Source organism: Budorcas taxicolor, chromosome 16 (assembly GCF_023091745.1).
Source record: "Budorcas taxicolor isolate Tak-1 chromosome 16, Takin1.1, whole genome shotgun sequence".
Taxonomy (NCBI): Eukaryota; Metazoa; Chordata; class Mammalia; order Artiodactyla; family Bovidae; genus Budorcas; species Budorcas taxicolor.
The window spans coordinates 66,434,329-66,452,754 of NC_068925.1; the positions used below are offsets into that span (position 1 = coordinate 66,434,329).

Below are 18,426 nucleotides of genomic sequence, written 5' to 3' on the forward strand. Positions count from 1 at the left end.
GTCCATGGGGTCACTGCGGGTCGGACACGACTGAGCGACTTCGCTTTCACTTTTCCCTTTCATGCATTGGAGAAGGAAATGGCAACCCACTCCAGTGTTCTTGCCTGGAGAATCCCAGGGATGGGGGAGCCTGGTGGGCTGCCGTCTATGGGGTCGCACAGAGTCGGACACGACGGAAGTGACTTAGCATAGCATAGCATAGCATAAAAGAAATGTAGTTTGTAGGGGAGGTGGGTGGTTTAGTGATGTTTATTCAGCTGTGATCAGATCTCAAGTCCAGCTTTTCTTGACATTCATGATTTCCAGGCTGAATCAGGCCCTGTGGGGTGAATTCCCCTGTCATTCTCTATTTGACTGGCAGTTGCTGTACCACATTGTGAAACTGGTCTTTCTCTTGATCTTTCTCTGAGTGTTCATGTTATAGGGACAGGGAGGAGACTGGTCCTGTTTATGTTTCTATACACAGGGTCTTCCAAAAAACGTGTCTGTCCCTTAGTATTTTTCAGTAAATATCTGTTGAATGAATGAATGAATGCACAATGGTTTATGTGCGGAGTACTGATGACATAGTAAAAACAACTCCCCAGTACTCCATGGTGCATTCTGAGACTTGTGGATCTTCTGCCTCTCAGGTAATTTCATAATTATCTCCTTTGAAATGGACAAAATATTAAAATATATTCCTGATGAAGTTGTAATATTGGAAAACTTCACTCTTTAAATTACTATAATAAAATACGTAGTGTGTGTGTTTCAGAAACAAAATCTGCACCTAACTGTGATTTGGAGAGAACTCATTTTGATTGATCGTGGTTTTTAAAAAATACAATTAAATGAAGACTTCCCGAGTCATCACTTGAATTTTAAGTGTCTAATTAGAATCATATCTAATCTGCTTGTTAACATGCCCCTCCCTTCCACGCCTGAGTAACAGAGAAGTCCTTTGACAAGTTTTAAAATATGTTTTATTTTTGTTTGCCCTCCGCAATGTGATTTTTCATGTGACTTCAGCTTTTCAAATTCAAGTAAGATTTGTTGCTACAAACAAACACAGCTTTTAAAAACAGAAGAAACAGCGCACAATGCTTTTGGGGAGAAGCAAAGAATAATTCACATCTTAGATTCTTACATTAATTTCTTGGGTAACTTGTGAAGCTGTCCACACGAAATAGGAATGAGGAAAAGAAAAGCCAGAGGACTCCCAGAGAGGAGGGTTGTAAACTGTCTCTGAATTCCTATTGTCCTTCAGGATTTCACGAGGGTTTCCCCCTCTCCTTCCTGTTTTCACTTTGTTTGTTATGAGGAGGTGGCAACAGACTGGAAGGGGAGGTGAGGTTTCCTCTCCACTTCAGGTTGCTCTCTTGTGTATGCGTGAAATTGTTTTCCCATGTTCCGTTTTGGAAAGTGAGGAATTCATTCTAGGAACCCACCCTGTCACCTGACCTGATGATGCAGAATGACGGGGAGGTGGACCCTGAGAAAGTGCTGCCCTGTAGGGCAAAGCCGGAGGCCTTGGCAGCCGCCTGCTTGGAGAGGAGTTTTCTCCCTTCTGTCTCTGGAACTGAGTCCTGTCTCTGCTTCTTCTTGTCTCATATTTCAGTACTGTTTCTTTAAACACTGTAGTAGGTTGACAGAATGGATTTGAATGCTACTAATTCAGTATCTCTCAAAGTCTTCTCAGATTTGGATCAAATGGACTTCCTCTATCTTGCGACATCTTATAGTTTATCTTTATTAAATTGGGTGAAGTTAGCAAGGCTTCCTCCAGGCCCTTCACAAGCCTCAGCAGTGCAGTCCTCTTCCCTCCCCCACCCCCACTTGACCCCTCTGAACATACATGTGCTTGCACGCACGCGTGCACACACACACATACACACACCATGCTCTTCCACACTCCAGTGTCTTAGCTCAGGCAGTTCTTTACATTTGGATGATGCTACTATCCTTTCAAGCCTGGCAAGTTTCTACCAAACTTCAAGACACTACAAAATATCACTTCCTCCTTTAATTCCTGCCTTTGCCCGATCACAATTTAATCTATTTTTTTGAATTCTGCATTGCCATAGATTCCTGTGATATGTTTATCATGGTACTTAATACATTGTATTGTATAGGAGGTTTTAAAAATGTCAGTACATCTCTCCCATCTCCTTCCTTCCCAAATAGTGTCACCTCAGTGATAAAATATTGAATCACTTTTTAGAACCTACCAGAAATGCATAAACTAGCCCATGTTCCAGCTCACTCCCTCCGGGTGAAACTGGAGTTGCTGGAAAGAGCTGGCTACAGGGCCAGATGAGAAAGATGGAGGACTTTCCCCAGCCTTCCGAACTCAGTGGATCTCATCCATGTGCTTCCCTTCCTCTGAAGGTTTCTGAGATTCCCAAACATTAACAAACCTAGATGACCCTTCAAGTTTGTATGTGGCAAGTAGGAGCGCTCAAATATTTATTAGAATAAATAAAGAGAAATGTTTCATCTCCTCAAAATGTCCAGCCCCGTGTTGCACAGGGTGCAAGCCTTCCAACCCTGCTTTCCGAGCACAGGGTAAGATGAGAATGACCCATGCTGTGTTTCCCCTGCGGTGCCTGGTCGCACCCCCATCCAGTGGACTCAGGCAAGAAACCCTGCAGACGCGGAGACACGGGCTTTCTGTTACGCATTCTGATCCAGCGCTGTCTTCTTCCAGGTGCACCCATCTTGACTGACTCAGCAAGAAGGTGGATTTTCCCTGTGTCTAAAGAAAAAAAACATGTCCCCGTGTCTGTAGAGATGATTTGCAGTTCAGCCCGGCTGAAGCTGACCGAATGAGACTATGGGCTGTGCCTCCGCCAAGCATGTTGCCACTGTTCAAAATGAAGAGGAAGCCCAGAAAGGGAAGAACTACCAGAATGGAGATGTGTTTGGTGGTAAGTGCCACTGAACTTCATTCTTGGCCCCCTTGATCTCGGCCTTTCGTGTTCGCAGGAGTGAGTAACTGCAGTGTCATGGTGGTGTTCCATTTGACAGGGGGAGCGGGTAAAGGGCTGATGAGATATGATAAAAATTGATGCAGATCTTTTAGACTGGACAGTTTCATCATAATTTATACCTGGAAGACTTTGAGGAGGACCCTGGAGGTTTTATACAGAGCTCATATTTAAATCAAGCTTTGCAGAACTCATAGGACTTAGGTGCGTCGGACAGTGGCCACGGGTGTTCTGGTCCAGAATTGTGGGACTGAAACATGAAGGTCCAGAAATGGGTGAAGATTTATAACTGAGGGAATGTGGTGTTACTTGGAGTTTATTGTAAGTTTATGTGAATTGTAAATCCTCGGATCCAAAAATACACTTGCAGTGAATTTAGAAACCATCTTGTAACCATCTCTGATGATTCATAGTGAGTTGAGACTGTGCAATGCAAAGGTCACAAAGTGCCAACCCACGGCCTCATCTGGATTTTCTTTGGCCCCCAGAGGATTTTTAAAATAAAAAGAAAGACAGCCTTTTAAAAATCAGGATGTTCCACACAAAACCCCAGATTTCTTGAGAAGATCTGGCCCCACAGATTTTCCATTTCCTGAAGCAGCAGTTGGTGGGGTGGGGTACAAATTGCCAACTCAGTCAGGCAATGTCTCTGCTAAGCTTTCCCTGTTAACGCACAGCAGCCCCAGTTCACTTGCCAATGTTCCATGCCTGGCCATTCACAGGTTTTGAGTTTGCCTAATCTTGAGTTTGTCAAGATCAGTGATACCCTGATGAATAGTAGCTATGTGTTTGTACCAGATTCCAGTTAGTCAGAGAAGATGAAACCGTTTTTGCTGAATCACTATAACAATAATTCTCATTGATATTTGCATGGCACTTTTATTCATAAGAGCACTTCTTCATCTCTTATTCATTAAAGAATCTTCTAGAAATAATGTTTACGTGAACAACTCAAGTTGCACCATTCAGTCTCTGTCCAGAGCTTCTGTGGCATTTTAGTCTCTTGCCTTTGGTCCATTGCAGTGGCTGCTTCAGTTCCCTGGGGAAGGGTTGGGAACACTGTGGAAGGGATAACACTCTACTACAAGCAGACTCATGCTTATGGAGGAAGAAGGGTTCCCTTTGGTTTGTTTCAAGGAGATGTGTTGTTGTCTGGAACAAACTTGCCTCTAGTGGTCTCTACCTATAGAGCCAAGAACTATGGAGTAATATATGAGCATCTTAACACATTATTGACTGGAGACATATCACTGTGTTTTCAGACGGTAATACAATAAATATCACTGTGCAAAGTTGTTAGAGCTTAAAATTGATCAAGGGTTCTTTATACAACTTGCCTGTCATTATCATTCACATATTGCTCCATTAGGTTTTTGTTCCAACCTTGTGTGTATCATAAACATAAAATTTTCACTAGATCTGATAGACAGAGTGCCTGATGAACTATGGATGGAGGTTCGTGACATTGTACAGGAGACAGGAATCAAGATCATTCCTAAGGGGGAAAAAAAATGCAAAAAAGCAAAATGGCTGTCTGAGAAGGCCTTACAAATAGCTGTGAAAAGAAGGGAAGTGAAAAGCAAAGGAGAAAAGGAAAGATATACCCATCTAAATGCATAGTTCCAAAGAATAGCAAGGAGAGATAAGAAAGCCTTCCTCAGCGATCAATGCAAAGAAATAGAGGAAAACAATAGAATGGAAAAGACTAGAGATCTCTTCAAGAAAATTAGAGATACCAAGGGAACATTTCATGCAAAGATGGGCTCAATAAAGGACAGAAATGGTAGGGACCTAACAGAAGCAGAAGATATTAAGAAGAGGTGGCAAGAATACACAGAAGAACTGTACAAAAAAGACCTTCACAACCCAGATAATCATGATGGTATGATCACTCACCTAGAGCCAGACATCCTGGAGTGTGAAGTCAAGTGGGCCTTAGGAAGCATCACTATGAACAAAGCTAGTGGAGGTGATGGAATTCCAGTTGAGCTATTTCAAATCCTGAAAGATGATGCTGTGAAAGTCCTGCACTCAATATGCCAGCAAATTTGGAAAACTCAGCAGTGGCCACAGGACTGGAAAAGGTCAGTTTTCATTCCAATCCCAAAGAAAGGCAATGCCAAAGAATGTTCAAACTACCGCACAATTGCACTCATCTCACACGCTAGTAAAGCAGCGCTTAAAATTCTCCAAGCTAGTCTTCAGCAATACGTGAACTTCCAGATGTTCAAGCTGGTTTTAGAAAAGGCAGAGGAACCAGAGATCAAATTGCCAACATTCACTGGATCATCAAAAAAGCGAGCGAGTGCCAGAAAAAACATCTATTTCTGCTTTATTGACTATGCCAAAGCCTTTGACTGTGTGGATCACAATAAACTGTGGAAAATTCTGAAAGAGTTGGGAATACCAGACCACCTGACCTTCCTCTTGAGAAACCTGTATGCAGGTCAGGAAGCAACAGTTAGAACTGGACATGGGACAACAGAGTGGTTCCAAGTAGGAAAAGGAGTACGTCAAGGCTGTATATTGTCACCCTGCTTATTTAACTTATATGCAGAGTACATCATGAGAAACACTGGGCTGGAAGAAGCACAAGCTGGAATCAAGATTGCTGGGAGAAATATCAATAACCTCAAATATGCAGATGACACCACCCTTATGGCAGAAAGTGAAGAAGAACTAAAGAGCCTCTTGATGAAAGTGAAAGAGGAGAGTGAAAAAGTTGGCTTAAAGCTCAACATTCAGAAAACTAAGGTCATGACATCTGGTCCCATCACTTCATGGGAAATAGATGGGGAAACAGTGGAAACAGTGGCTGACTTTATTTTTGGGGGCTCCAAAATCACTGCAGATGGTGATTGCAGCCATGAAATTACAAGACACTTACTCCTTGGAAGGAAAGTTATGACCAACCGAGACAGCATGTTAAAAAGCAGAGACATTACTTTGCCAACAAAGGCCCGTCTGTCTAGTCAAGGTTATGGTTTTTCCAGTGATCATGTGTGGATATGAGAGTTGGACTCTAAAGAAAGCTGAGCACCGAAGAATCGATGCTTTTGAACTGTGGTGTTGGAGAAGACTCTTGAGAGTCTCTTGGACTTCAAGGAGATCCAACCAGTCCATTCTGAGGGAGATCAGTCCTGGTTATTCATTGGAAGGACTGATGTTGAAGCTGAAACTTCAATACTTTGGCCACGTGATGTGAAGAGCTGATTCATTGGAAAAGACCCTGATGCTGGGAAAGATTGAGGGCAGGAGGAGCAGGGGACGACAGAGGATGAGGTGATTGGATGGCATCCCTGACCTGATGGACATGGGTTTGGGTGGACTCCGGGAGTTGGTGATGGACAGGGAGGCCTGGCGTGCTGCGGTTCATGGGGTCGCAAAGAGTCAGACATGACTGAGCAACTGAACTGAAAATTTTCAAAAATGACACACTGAAAAATTTTGAGCGAAGAGGATTTTTTCGGTGAATTTTATGCAGATACTTTCTCCGATCATCTGAGTGACATATATACTAAGTGTCTCAGAAGATCATAGTTCTTCAGAATATGGTTCTGATTCAAATGGTGTAAATATTAGACCAACAAAACAACAAAAAATACTTAGTGATTCATTCTGATACAGAAAGTGAAAAATGAAACCCATGGTGCTGGAGAATGTTCCTTTGCTTCTACGGAAAAGTGGATTGAAGACAACATTTCACAGAAGTTAGTAGACTTTACAGGTGTGTCATTTCTAACTATTTAATGAAATAACCTGTAAAGTGTTAGTGAGAAAAACTTTCGACCAGCCCCCCCCCCCGCCCCCCCAAAAAAAGACCGCCAGCTGCAGTGTTAGTTTCTGCAAAAATCTCCTGGTCGATAATGAGTTAAGAAAACTAGAATCCAGATCTTTGAAACCACACCTTCAGGGAAAACTGCTAATAGGAACTAGAGTTATTACTGTCACTCTCAAAATTGAACTTTTAAGAGGAAATAATTGAATATCAGAGATTTGTTTAAACCAACTTCTATGTGAGATTCTGTGTCATTGTCGTTTTTGTAATTAGAGCTACCACTTATGGAGCTTCCACCATATGTCAGACAGTGAAAATCATTTGCATTCAGTTTCATGTTGAATTTTCACAACAATCCTGTGAAATCTGTGCCATCCCAATTTTACACATTTGAGGGCTGGAGCACAGTGAGACTAACCGGTCCAAAGCTGCTCAGCTACTAAGTAATACAATCAGATATCTCTGACTCCAAAGGCCATGAACCCTTCTCAGTGTCATGGCTACTTCCTATCCGTCTTCCATTCTTTAATGCGAAAAATTATTGACTGGCTGGTACATGATGTGTCAGACCCTTTGCTAAATGCCATGGAGGATACAGAGATAAGCCTTGCTGTCTAGAACTTTATAAGAGGATGAGGAAGCGTTATGAGGCAGAATAAGCCAAATACCAGAAGAGGAAAAGACATACATATCATGATAAGAGTCAGAGGGATGGAGAGACTGCCTTAAAAGATGGGATCAGAACAGATTTCTTACGGAGGTGACAGCTGAAACTGGCCTTAAGGGATGGAGAATCTAAATCTGCTGGATAAAGGGTGTAGGAAGGAACTGGATGAGGAAAGGCTAAAGGTGATGTAACATATTTAAAAATTACAAGTTATCTAAAAAAAAATTACAAAATCAAGTCATCTAGTTTTTTTTAATTGAAGTATAATTGCTTTACAAAGTTGTGTCTGTTTCTGCTGTACAACAGTGAATCAGCCATATGTGTGTATATATATATTCCCTCCCTCTTGAGCCTCACCCCGTCCCCTCAAGTAATACAGTTTGAATGGAATATAACTGAGAGGAAATTGGTTAGAAAACTAAGTTAGGATTATATTATGGAGAACTTTGAATACCAAATCATAACCTGTAGAAAGATAATCTTAGACTTGTAAGAGCAAAAATTTAATGATAGTCTATATATATATATATAAAACCTTTTTATTTTGTATTGGGGTGTAACCAATTAACAAGGTTGTGTAGCTTCAGGTGATCAGCAAAAGGACTCAGCCAGACATATATATGTATCCATTCTCCCCCAAATTCCCCTCCCATCCAGGCTGCCACATGACATTGAGCAGAGTTCCATGTGCTCTACAGTAGGTCATTGTTGGTTATCCATTTTAAATATAGCATTGTGTACATGTCAGTCCCAAACTTCCTAACTATCCCTTATCCCTGTCTTTCCTCCCAGCAGCCATAAGTTTGTTCTCTAAGCCTGTGAATCTCTTTCTGTTTTGTAAGTTCATTTGGTGATACTCAATATATTGTATTTTATTTTGCTTGGCAATGAAACCATCTAACCATTCATTTGCTAATATGGTTACAACTTTTATAACCAAGAAGACTTTCTGTTGTTCTAAAGTATCGTGTGTAGTTTGCAAATGTTGGCATCTAATAAAGAAGCCTTGTATTAGTCAACTATTGCTGGGTAATAGACAGCCTCAGGATCTCAGTGGCATTCAACAATAAGCATATCTTTCTTGATCACAAGGCAGTTGGTCAGCTGGAGTGGCTCTGTTCCATGTCTCAACTTCCTCCTGGGATCCAGGAGCCAAGGGGAACATGCTCTTCTTTTTCAGGAGGGTAAAAGTGCAAGCAATACACATGATGCCTCTTAAGCTTGAACTTGGACTTGGCACACTGTTGTTTGCACCCACATTTCATTAGCCAAATTGAGTCACATAAGAGAGTTCAAAGACAGAGGGCAAAGAAGTTCATCTGACCATAGCACATTGATAGCAAGGGTGTGATTATAGAAAAGGGTCAAGAATTGGGGCTAATAATTCAGTCTGCCCCATGCCTGCCTAGTCTTTGCTGTCTGTGTGACTCACAGTCCATACCACCAAGTGCATTTAAGGTCTATGCCAGCTTCTCTTCATCCCCCCAGTGCTCACAGTGAAGTTTTATTCACTCCAGCATTTATCATCTTATTACTCTTTCTGATGCCAACATTTGTAGGTTTGTGGCATGGTGTTACATAAAGAAGAATATAAGGAGAGAGAGTCAAGGGAGACAGTTTTCCTAGTCCTTCCGGGCTCTGGGAGTAGAAGTGTCAGAATCCAGTGTGAACATCAGTACTGGTAACCTAGATGTTACTGAATGCTAGAGTCTGAATATGAGAAGAGAAGGTCCTATCCGTTTCTCCACTTGAATTAGCTTGCAAGCAGAAGTCTACAAAATCCCAGTTGAATCACAAATGGTCACAAGTGAATGGTAGATCGGACTCACTTTCAGCCACTTGATATCTTTCATCACCCGTTGTTTCACTAATCTGTTATCATCCACAAAGGACCCCAAACTTAGCAGCACTGATTTATTATTTCTCCTGATTCTGTGGGGTGGCTGGGGTTCATCTGCTGTTTATCTGCCAAGGCTCCAGACATTCTTCCCTTATGGCCCAGATGGTAAAGAATCTGCCTGCAATGCAAGAGACCCAGGTTCAGTCCCTGAGTTGGGAAGATCCCCTGGAGAAGGGAGTGGCTGCCCACTCCAGTATTCTTGCCTGGGAAATCCCATGGACAGAGGAGCCTGCCGGTCTACAGTCCATGGGGTCACAAAGAGTCAGACATGACTGAGCAGCTAACACTTTCAGTCATGTGGTTGCATTCAGCTGGGAGCTCAGCTGACCATGATGGCTTCAGATCTCTCTTTCCATCAGGTAGTCACATTTTCATGAGGCAGCTAGCTGCCTGGAGAAGAAGTAGAAGCTGCTAGCCCTCTTAAGGCCTAGGCTTAAAAGTCCAAGAATGTTAATTGTGCTGCGTTCTGTTGAGCAAAAGCAAGTCACAAGACCAACCCAGACTCAATCAAGGGAGCACAAAGGCTCTCCATCTCTTGAGTCTGACCCTATAGGCAGGGGAAGAATTGTTGGGAGCCATTTTTGGAGACCAGTTACAACACCCATTACCAGAGGCCATGAGAACTCATGACTGGACTGTATTCCATTCTGGACAGTTCCATTCTGCTTTCTAAATCATGCCTTTATTTTCCACTGAATAAAGAGGCCTCATCCACTTTTTAAAAGCTTAATGTTTTGAAATGTTTGAAAATATTATTACCACATGTTGTGGGAGATTTGACAAAGTCTGTGAAAGGTGGCGTATTTGGGGATGGCTCTGAAGTATGTGTACATACACACATTCTATCCTTTTCCTAAAAGTGTTAATTGAATTTTATAGCCTCTAAGGACATACTGGGGAGCATTGATAAGCCTTGTGTTTTTACAAATGATTCAATTCAGTCATTCAGTCGTCTCCGACTCTTTGCGACCCCATGGACTGCGGCACGCCAGGCCTCCCTCCACCACCAACTCCCGGAGTTTACTCAAACTCATGTCCACTGAGCCAGCCATCAAACCATCTCATCCTCTGTTGCCCCTTCTCCTCCCCTTCTCCTCCCACCTTCAATCTTTCCCACCATCACGGTCTTTTCAAATGAGTCAATTCTTTGCATCAGGTAGCCAAAATATTGGAGTTTCAACTTCAGCATCAGTCCTTCCAATGAATATTCAGGACTGATTTCCTTTAGGATGGACTGGTTGGACCTCCTTGCTGTCCAAGGGACTCTCAAGACTCTTTTCCAACACTACAGTTCAAAAGCATCACTTCTTTGGTGCTCAGCTTTCCTTATGGTCCAGCTCTCACAGTCGTACATGACTACTGGAAAAACCATAGCTTTGACTAGACGGACCTTTGTTGGCAAAGTAATGTCTCTGCTTTTTAATATGTTGTCTAGGTTGGTCATAACTTTTCTTCCAAGGAGCAAGCATCTTTTAATTTCATGGCTGCAGTCACCATCTGCAGTGATTTTGAGCCCCCCAAAATAAAGTCTGTCACTGTTTCCACTGTTTCCCCATCTATTTGCCATGAAGTGATAGGACCAGATGCCATGATCTTAGTTTTCTGAATGTTGAGTTTTAAGCCAACTTTGTAATTTTCATTTATATGAAGCTCTTTGCTCTCTGTGATGTTTTGGTTATTAGAGACTGACAACTCCAAATATATGGGACAGAATCTCTCCAGAATATTCCACTATTGAGGATCAAGTGATGGATGGGCATCTTGCCTTGTAGATTTAAAACAGGTGTTTGTTGACAAAGAACTTTATTACTGACATATACCTGTAGACTTTCCTTCACTTTAAATATGGAGGTATGTGCGTGCATTCGTGCTGAGTAGTGTCCAACTTTTTGTGACCCCCATGGACTGCAGCCTGTCAGGCTCCTCTATCCATGGAATTTTCAGGCAAGAATACTAGAGAGTGGGTTGCCATTTCCTGCTCCAGGGGATCTTCCCGACCCAGGGATCAAACCCATGTCTTACATCTTCTGCATTGGCAGGCGATTCTTAACCACTGTTCCACCAAGTTTTAAATCTGAAGTTGTGTCTTAATACCATGGCCCTTTCATAAGTAACATCCAGACCAGGAAGTTCCATGTCCAGATTGTAAATGTTCTTCCCTCAGTGGTCGGGTCAGACATGAAGAATGGTCAGCAGATCTTCTGAGGTCATTCAGAGGACAGCTGAGCAGATTGCCAAGACCAGCTTGCAGAAAGCAAGTGACCAGTGGGCTCAAGTTATCAGGAACTAGTTAAACAAGTTCTGAGGAAAGCCAAGTGCTTATTGGATTTCTTTCAACTGTCATTCACTTAAACTATTAAAGTAGGGGCACAGAACAGATTCAGGCCTTATTAGGGAAATTTACGTGTTAAACTTGAGATCATTATCTCTTCCAAAGCCCACCCACCATGGGGAAAGCTGTTTACTTATATTGACTTTACTATTTGCGTGAAGGTCACCGTCATTCTTTCAGTAATGTAGGCTTTAATCTTGAGGCCCTTGTCTCTTCCCATTCCAGATCTGTAAATCTCATTCTCCTAACCTCACTTTTCCTACCACCAGCATCATTTAGGTTGTTGTAATCCGTAACCCAGAATAATGCAAGGTCCTCTGAATTTATGCTCCATTAGCCCTCTTTGTTTGCCCGCTTCTTTGCTTTGTTTTTAACTCTCCATTTTTTTTTTTACCTGTAAATTGTCAGACTTTACCAGATTTTTCTAAAGTAGTCCTTTGTCCTTGTTAATTCTCCCACTCTAGAACTTTCTGTTGCACTCAGTTCTTAGACTGTAAAATCCCAAAACCTTAGTGAACATTCAAGACCTCTGAAGATGGCTTTTACCCTTTTACTCACTTTGGCAAACTTGTTCCATACTCTGTCCCTCATGTTCTATAGCCGGAGGGGACAACTTACCCTGTAACCACTTTGCACACCTCTGTGCCCCGGGTCAAGTACACTGTGATCTCTGCTTGGCATGGGCCCTTTGCCCACTTTCATCTGTTTAGATCTTGCTCTGTTTCCAAACTTGCATGAAGCTTTTCTGATACCTTCAGAAAGAATCTCTTTCCTGCCATCCCAGAATACATTTTATATACTTATGTATTTTGTTTACTTGTTTATATGTCTGATCTCATTATTTGTGTTTGTGTGTCTTCTCTCTTATAAGCTTCTCTCTTATGAGTCCCTGGAGGCAAGGACTTTTTGACCTTGAGAAGATGTGGGGTTCCAGAATGCCCAGAGCTGGAGGCAGAGAGACTGTTCAGGAACTGGGTTGGGCCCTGACCATGCCAGCTCCCTGCTTATGATGAACTGGCCTTGACTGATTAAGGACCAAGATGGTCCTGATTATTATATATGTTCCCTTAAGTGAAAGTGCTTAGATTATAAGAGTAAATTCTTCTGGAATGGTGGTATATAAAAGAGCATCAATAAAGCAAGAATCTGGCCACTTTCTTTCACATGGGCTCCATACTGCTGTGGGGCTTCAGTTCTGGTCTGGTCCTTGGCTACATAAATTGAGAACATAGAACAGGTGTGTGCATATGTGTGTGTGCATATGTGTGTCTGTATGTGTGTGTGAGAGAGAAAGGGCAATCTTGTTATGTCAATCTGTTACCTATCTAAAATACTGTCCAACTTCACGGGTTATGGTGAAGATTAAATGGGGAAATAGATTTTTTGCAGAAATTTAAAGCGATTTAGAACAGGTAATAATTTGCTGTTCCTTCCTGTAATAATTTCTGGTTGCATGAGGTGAAGATTAACTAAAGATTCATTGATCTGTGATTGTTTGTGAGACAGAAATGGAGAGAATCATGTTTTAAGTCTGTGCCATCTAATATAATAGCCACTGGCCACATGTGATAATTAAGCTTATTAAATAAGAGTAGCCCTAATTGAAATATACTAAAAGTATGAATTGGGAGTTGGTGATGGACCGGGAAGCCTGGCGTGCTGCAGTCCATGGGGTCACAAAGAGTCAGACACAACTGAGTGACTGAACTGAACTAAGTATGAATTACACATGAGATTTTGAGGACTTAGTATGAAAAAAAGTATAAAATAGCTCACCAGTTTTCTTTGGATTACATGTTGAAATGATAATATACAGAGTTAAATAAAATTTATTATTAAAATTAATGCCACTGTTTTCTTTTTATTTATTTAATGGCTGCTGGCAGTGTTTAGCTCACTGACATCACTCACGTTATTTCTATTGGATAGTGCTAGTTTAGGTCACTAGAAGGTGGTGTTGGTGTTTACAGTTTCCTTCCCACTCAAGTTTCAGTTTTGAAGTTGATTTATTATTGAATCGAAGAGGAAAGGGGTTCGACTGAGGAAGCAGCCCTCATTTTCTGCTTTGACTCTCCAGATGGGAGAGACACACAGGCGAGGGCCCAGGAAAATCAGAGAGATGAGACTGGGAGACAGCCTGGCAGACGAGGAAGAGCAAATTCTAACTTGTTTATCTCTCAGTGCTCACTTGCAGTAGTCCTTAGCTGCATCCCTGACACTTTGCTGCTGGCCTACAGAAGCTTCTTTTGCCTTCTGAAGTTATTTCTCAAAGATCAGAGAGGACATCTTCCCCTCAACACACACCCACTTTTTTTTTCTTCAGTGAATGGGTAAAGAACCTTAAAAGCAAAAATGTTTGATGAATGTATGATAGAGCTGGGTCACGGTCATAAAAGCTGAAAAAAAAATTGAAAAAAATTTAAGTCAGGAAAGCAAGCAACCTGATCCTGGCTTTAACCACTGAAGATTCCAGAATGTCTTGTGCTGAGCCTCAGAAAGGTCTTAAAGGTGTTCAGTGCACCTGGGGCTGTTGAAATGCTAGAAGTCAGCCCACCTCAGCCAGGAGTTTCCACCTCACACTTCTGAAGGGAAAGGGGTTAGGCCAGTGTCTGACTCAGAGAAGGTAGCTTAGTTTCATTTTCTGCTGTTTCTGGGCCCTTCTTATAGGTGTTTATCACTTTGACAGGAGAGAGGAGACAAGCCCAAACCTTGAACATGTAAAGGATTGTGAGTTCCCACCTGCCAGCCGGGTTTCTTCCAGCTACCCCACTTCCAGCGTCATCTTTGACAAGGAGCCTCATCAGTGCCTGAGTTTCCTCATTTGCAATATAGAGATAGCAGTGGTCTCCTTCACTCGGAGTTGTGTGGAGGGGCAGTGAGCTACCGACGGAAAGCACTTATAAAGACGCCAGGTGTCATTAGCAGTTGAGCATCGGCTGTACACGGGAGTAGACTGACTCAGCCTCTTCACTTTGGCCCCTCGCCCACCTCAGAACAGACCGCACTGGAATACCACTTGATGCAGAATTTAATTTAGCCAAAGAACAGTCAGTCTAAATTTCTGCTTGGAAAACATTTTTTATGACAGAAAGTCTTGAAATGTGCTATACTTTCTATATTAAAAAAAAGAAAGAAAAATCCAAGTGGTATTTTTCCTTCCCTTGCCAACCACATCATGAGCCCATTCTTTTAATATTAGAAATAGAGGTAAGCTGACAAGTAGGACCGTTTGTCACTTATTGCCACGAAGCAGCCTGATTGCAAGATGAGACAGCCTCTGAGTTCTCAGGTGCCTTCAGCAGGGACATGCTGGCAAGGGCCCTTGGAGGTGTCCTTTCAGTTTTGCGTCTGGAGGGTTTCCTTTAGTTGCTCGCTTGCCCCTCCACGTGCCTGGTCTTCTCTGTAACTGCCGGGAGCCCTTCCTCAGGTAGGAAATAAGACTGGATGTGGCCCCGGAGAAGGCAATGGAGATGCTGCCCGGCCTCCTGGTACCATCCAGTGGAAGCACAGAGACCGGAGCTGTCGGCAAGGCCTATTCTCTGCCGGGGGAAGTTCTAAAACAGTGACTCAGCCACAGAGAGAAGGTGGGAGGGTTTCTGTGCCCATAGCACTTCTCCTCAGAGTTATTTTCTCCTGAATGACGTCACGGAATTCAGAAATTCAAAACAATAGCCTCTTCCTGGAATCCTGGCTGATGTGGCGGAAAGGACCTGTTTTGCCATCAGCATCTGCCAGGTAGCACTCACCTAGCAGCACCTGCCTGGCAGTGGCTACCCGCAGGGCATGCCTGGCCATCCCTGTCTGGGGCTTAGACCTCCCTTAGGCCCTGGCTTTTTACGGAGCAGCGTGGTACCTACCTTCTTCACCTGGAGCCTTACAGGTGGCTGTTTCCTTTGCCCCTGAATTGTTACTTGGCATCAAAAGCACTGACTCACACTTTACAGTTTAGAAGACCTTTTCATGAGTAGTTATTATTGTAATCCCTACTTGATATAAAAGGAAAACTGAAGAGCCCTGCCAGTTCACTGAAGTAAAGAAGTGGGACTGTGGTTTAGAATTGAGGATACCAGCTCTTGACAAAGGGTGATTCCCTCTCAGGAACAATGTATCGTTTTTGTCCTTAAATCCGAACCCCCTTTTGCTCAAGAGTCTTTGTGAAGTGATTGTTAACTGGCTGCCTGAGCTCAGTCTCGGTGGGTTTTTGTTTTGTTTTGTTTTTTGTTACAAGAGGATGTCAGGAGAGTCTATGGTGGTTATTAAGGCTATTTTCAATGGACTTGAAGTTCACCGTGCACAGGCTTAAAACCTGGCTAATTGGTTTCAAAGCCTGACTCAGTTACTCACTAACATGTAGTCTTAGCAAATCACTCAGGCTCTCCTTGCCTCAGTTTCTGTATAGTATAGAGAATACAGTACTAGTACTTACTGCCTTCAGAGGGCTTAAATGTATCAAAGTACGGAAAGCCCTTAGATTAGGACTTGCCACATGATATGCACTGAGGGAAGCCCATTTATTACCACCATCATCTGAGCAGTCTTCGTTTCCCTTGGCTATGCTGGGGAAAAGAATGAGTTTATTGCAGATCAATTAATTATGATTTTCTACATGATCCTTAGCTCTTTACCTTGTATTTTAGAATATTTGTATTCCTATGATTTGTTCTTTCTCTGTTTTGACCTAGACTAGCTTCTGTTCTGTATAACATATGAGTGTGTGTCTTTACATCAAAAGACTATATGATTTAAGAGTGGTGGATATAATGTTATACCTTATTGCTGTAAGTCGTTGCTGTTGTTCAGTCGCTTAGTTGTGTCTGACTCTTTGCAACCCCATGGACTGCAGCACACCAGGCTTCCCTGTCCTTCACCATCTCCCAGAGCTTACTCAAACCCATGTCCATCGAGTCTGTGATGCCATCCAACCATCTCATCCTCTGTCATCCCCGTCTCCTCCTGCCTTCAATTTTTCCAAGCATCAGGGTCTTTTCTAATCTGTCGGCTCTTCGCATCGGGTGACTAGAGTACTGGAGCTTCAGTTTCAGCATTAGTCCTTCTAATGAATATTCAGGATTGTTAGCAAATATATTTTCATTTATTAAACATAAATCTGTGTGTGTTGTATTTGTGTGTGTGATGTAATCCAGCATTTTCCTACTCTTGAATTTATCAGTTACAGTGAGGATGTTTACAGAAGGAAGGACATTTCTTTGTGAAGCCCTGTAGAGAAGCCAGGAGGCAAAAAACACAGGTTATAATTGGACAAATGCATTCAGAGCTGACAGAACTAAAAAAATGCACAAATTGGATACTATTTCAATTCATATTTTATTCTTTATCCATATTCAATTCTATTTTATTCTTTAAAATATGAGTCATTTAATGGAATTTATATGAAATTATATTCATAAGTATATTATTACATTGAATTTCTAACTCATCCATTCATACTCAAGTTTTCCAGATGAATCTAAAGAGCAAACTGTGAAATATGGAACCATAGAAGTATTATAGAAAATATGGATATTTTTATAATCTTAGGTTGCAAAATGTCTTCTTTGTAATGCCACACAATCCAGCGCCCTAAAAGAAAAAGTTGACTACATAAAAATTTTAAATCTCTGAGCATTGCAACAAACATACCAAATGCCGTGAACTAAGTTAAAAGACAAATTTCAAAGTGAGTGAGGCTAATATTTGCAATACAAATAGGGTTAAAATGACTAGTATAAAAAGACTAAAATTTATTAAATTTTTTTTTCTTAAAATCTATAAACAAAGAACAAATACTCCAGTTGAAAAATGGATGACGTTTGTGACCAGGCAATTGAAAAGGCAAAAATTCAAAAGGCCAATAAACATGCAGAAAGATATTCAAATTAGAAATCAAATAAATCACACCAAAAACCTAAAACAAAACAAGACATTTATCACCACTCAAATTGGCAGGAACAGGCATCTGTCTTATGCCACAACTGGGAATGTCAAGGCAGAACAATTTTTCTGGGGCACCAAGTGGTAATATATACTATATAAAATTGAAATAAGCATGAGCTTTGCCCCAGCAGCCCCACTTCTAGGAATTTATCATAAGAAGATAATTGGAGAAATGTGCAAATGTGTATGCTCACGTGTCTTTCTCACTGATGAAACAAGTATTGAATACAGCCGTTAAAGATTAAGGTATTCTATATTTATTGAGATGGAAGGAAGTTCACAACGTATTGATAAAGGATTTTACACAGCATACCTTGTTTATAAATTTTACATGTTTAAAATATACATAAAATTCTGTGCAAGTACATAAAAGACATCTTTGGATGACTGTTCACCAAAGCCTTAACAATGGCAAACTCTACTGTGGAGTTTCAGGTGATTACTAGTTACTTTTTTTCTTTTTTCCTGTATGGCTTAAATCTTTTATTGGTTAACATTTATCATTCAATACAACCATTCATTTTGATAAATAGAATTTTATGTTTCCATCTTCTGAAGGCCTTCAATTGTGCTTTAAGGGTAATGTGAAATCTGTCCCAGAGGAGAAAGTTCTGTCACTGGAAACAGCCCCAGGGCAACAGGGATTCCTCTGATAGACTTGTTTGTCCGGGTAAATAGATGGAGTCTGATCACTGGTGCTTTTAGGTTTAATTTAAAACCTACCAGTTTGTTCATTCTACTAAGCAAGTACCATCTCACGTGGCTTAGGCACTGTGCTAGCCACTGAAACTATAAAGCTGGATTAAAGGTCAGTCAGTCAATCAGTCAATTCAGTCGTTCAGTCGT

At 41.6% G+C, this 18,426-nt stretch overlaps 1 protein-coding gene across 2 annotated transcripts in view; it reads left to right on the forward strand.

Annotated features, from left to right (window-relative positions):
- The window catches only part of C16H1orf21 (chromosome 16 C1orf21 homolog), a 240,703-nt gene that overhangs the window by 84,931 nt on the left and 137,346 nt on the right, over positions 1 to 18,426 (forward strand). For both annotated transcript variants that reach the window (XM_052653486.1, XM_052653485.1), the window contains one exon: positions 2,690 to 2,909. In XM_052653486.1, the coding sequence (XP_052509446.1) occupies positions 2,816 to 2,909 (94 nt within the window). In that variant the 5' untranslated portion in view covers positions 2,690 to 2,815. The remainder of the gene's footprint in view (positions 1 to 2,689; positions 2,910 to 18,426) is intronic.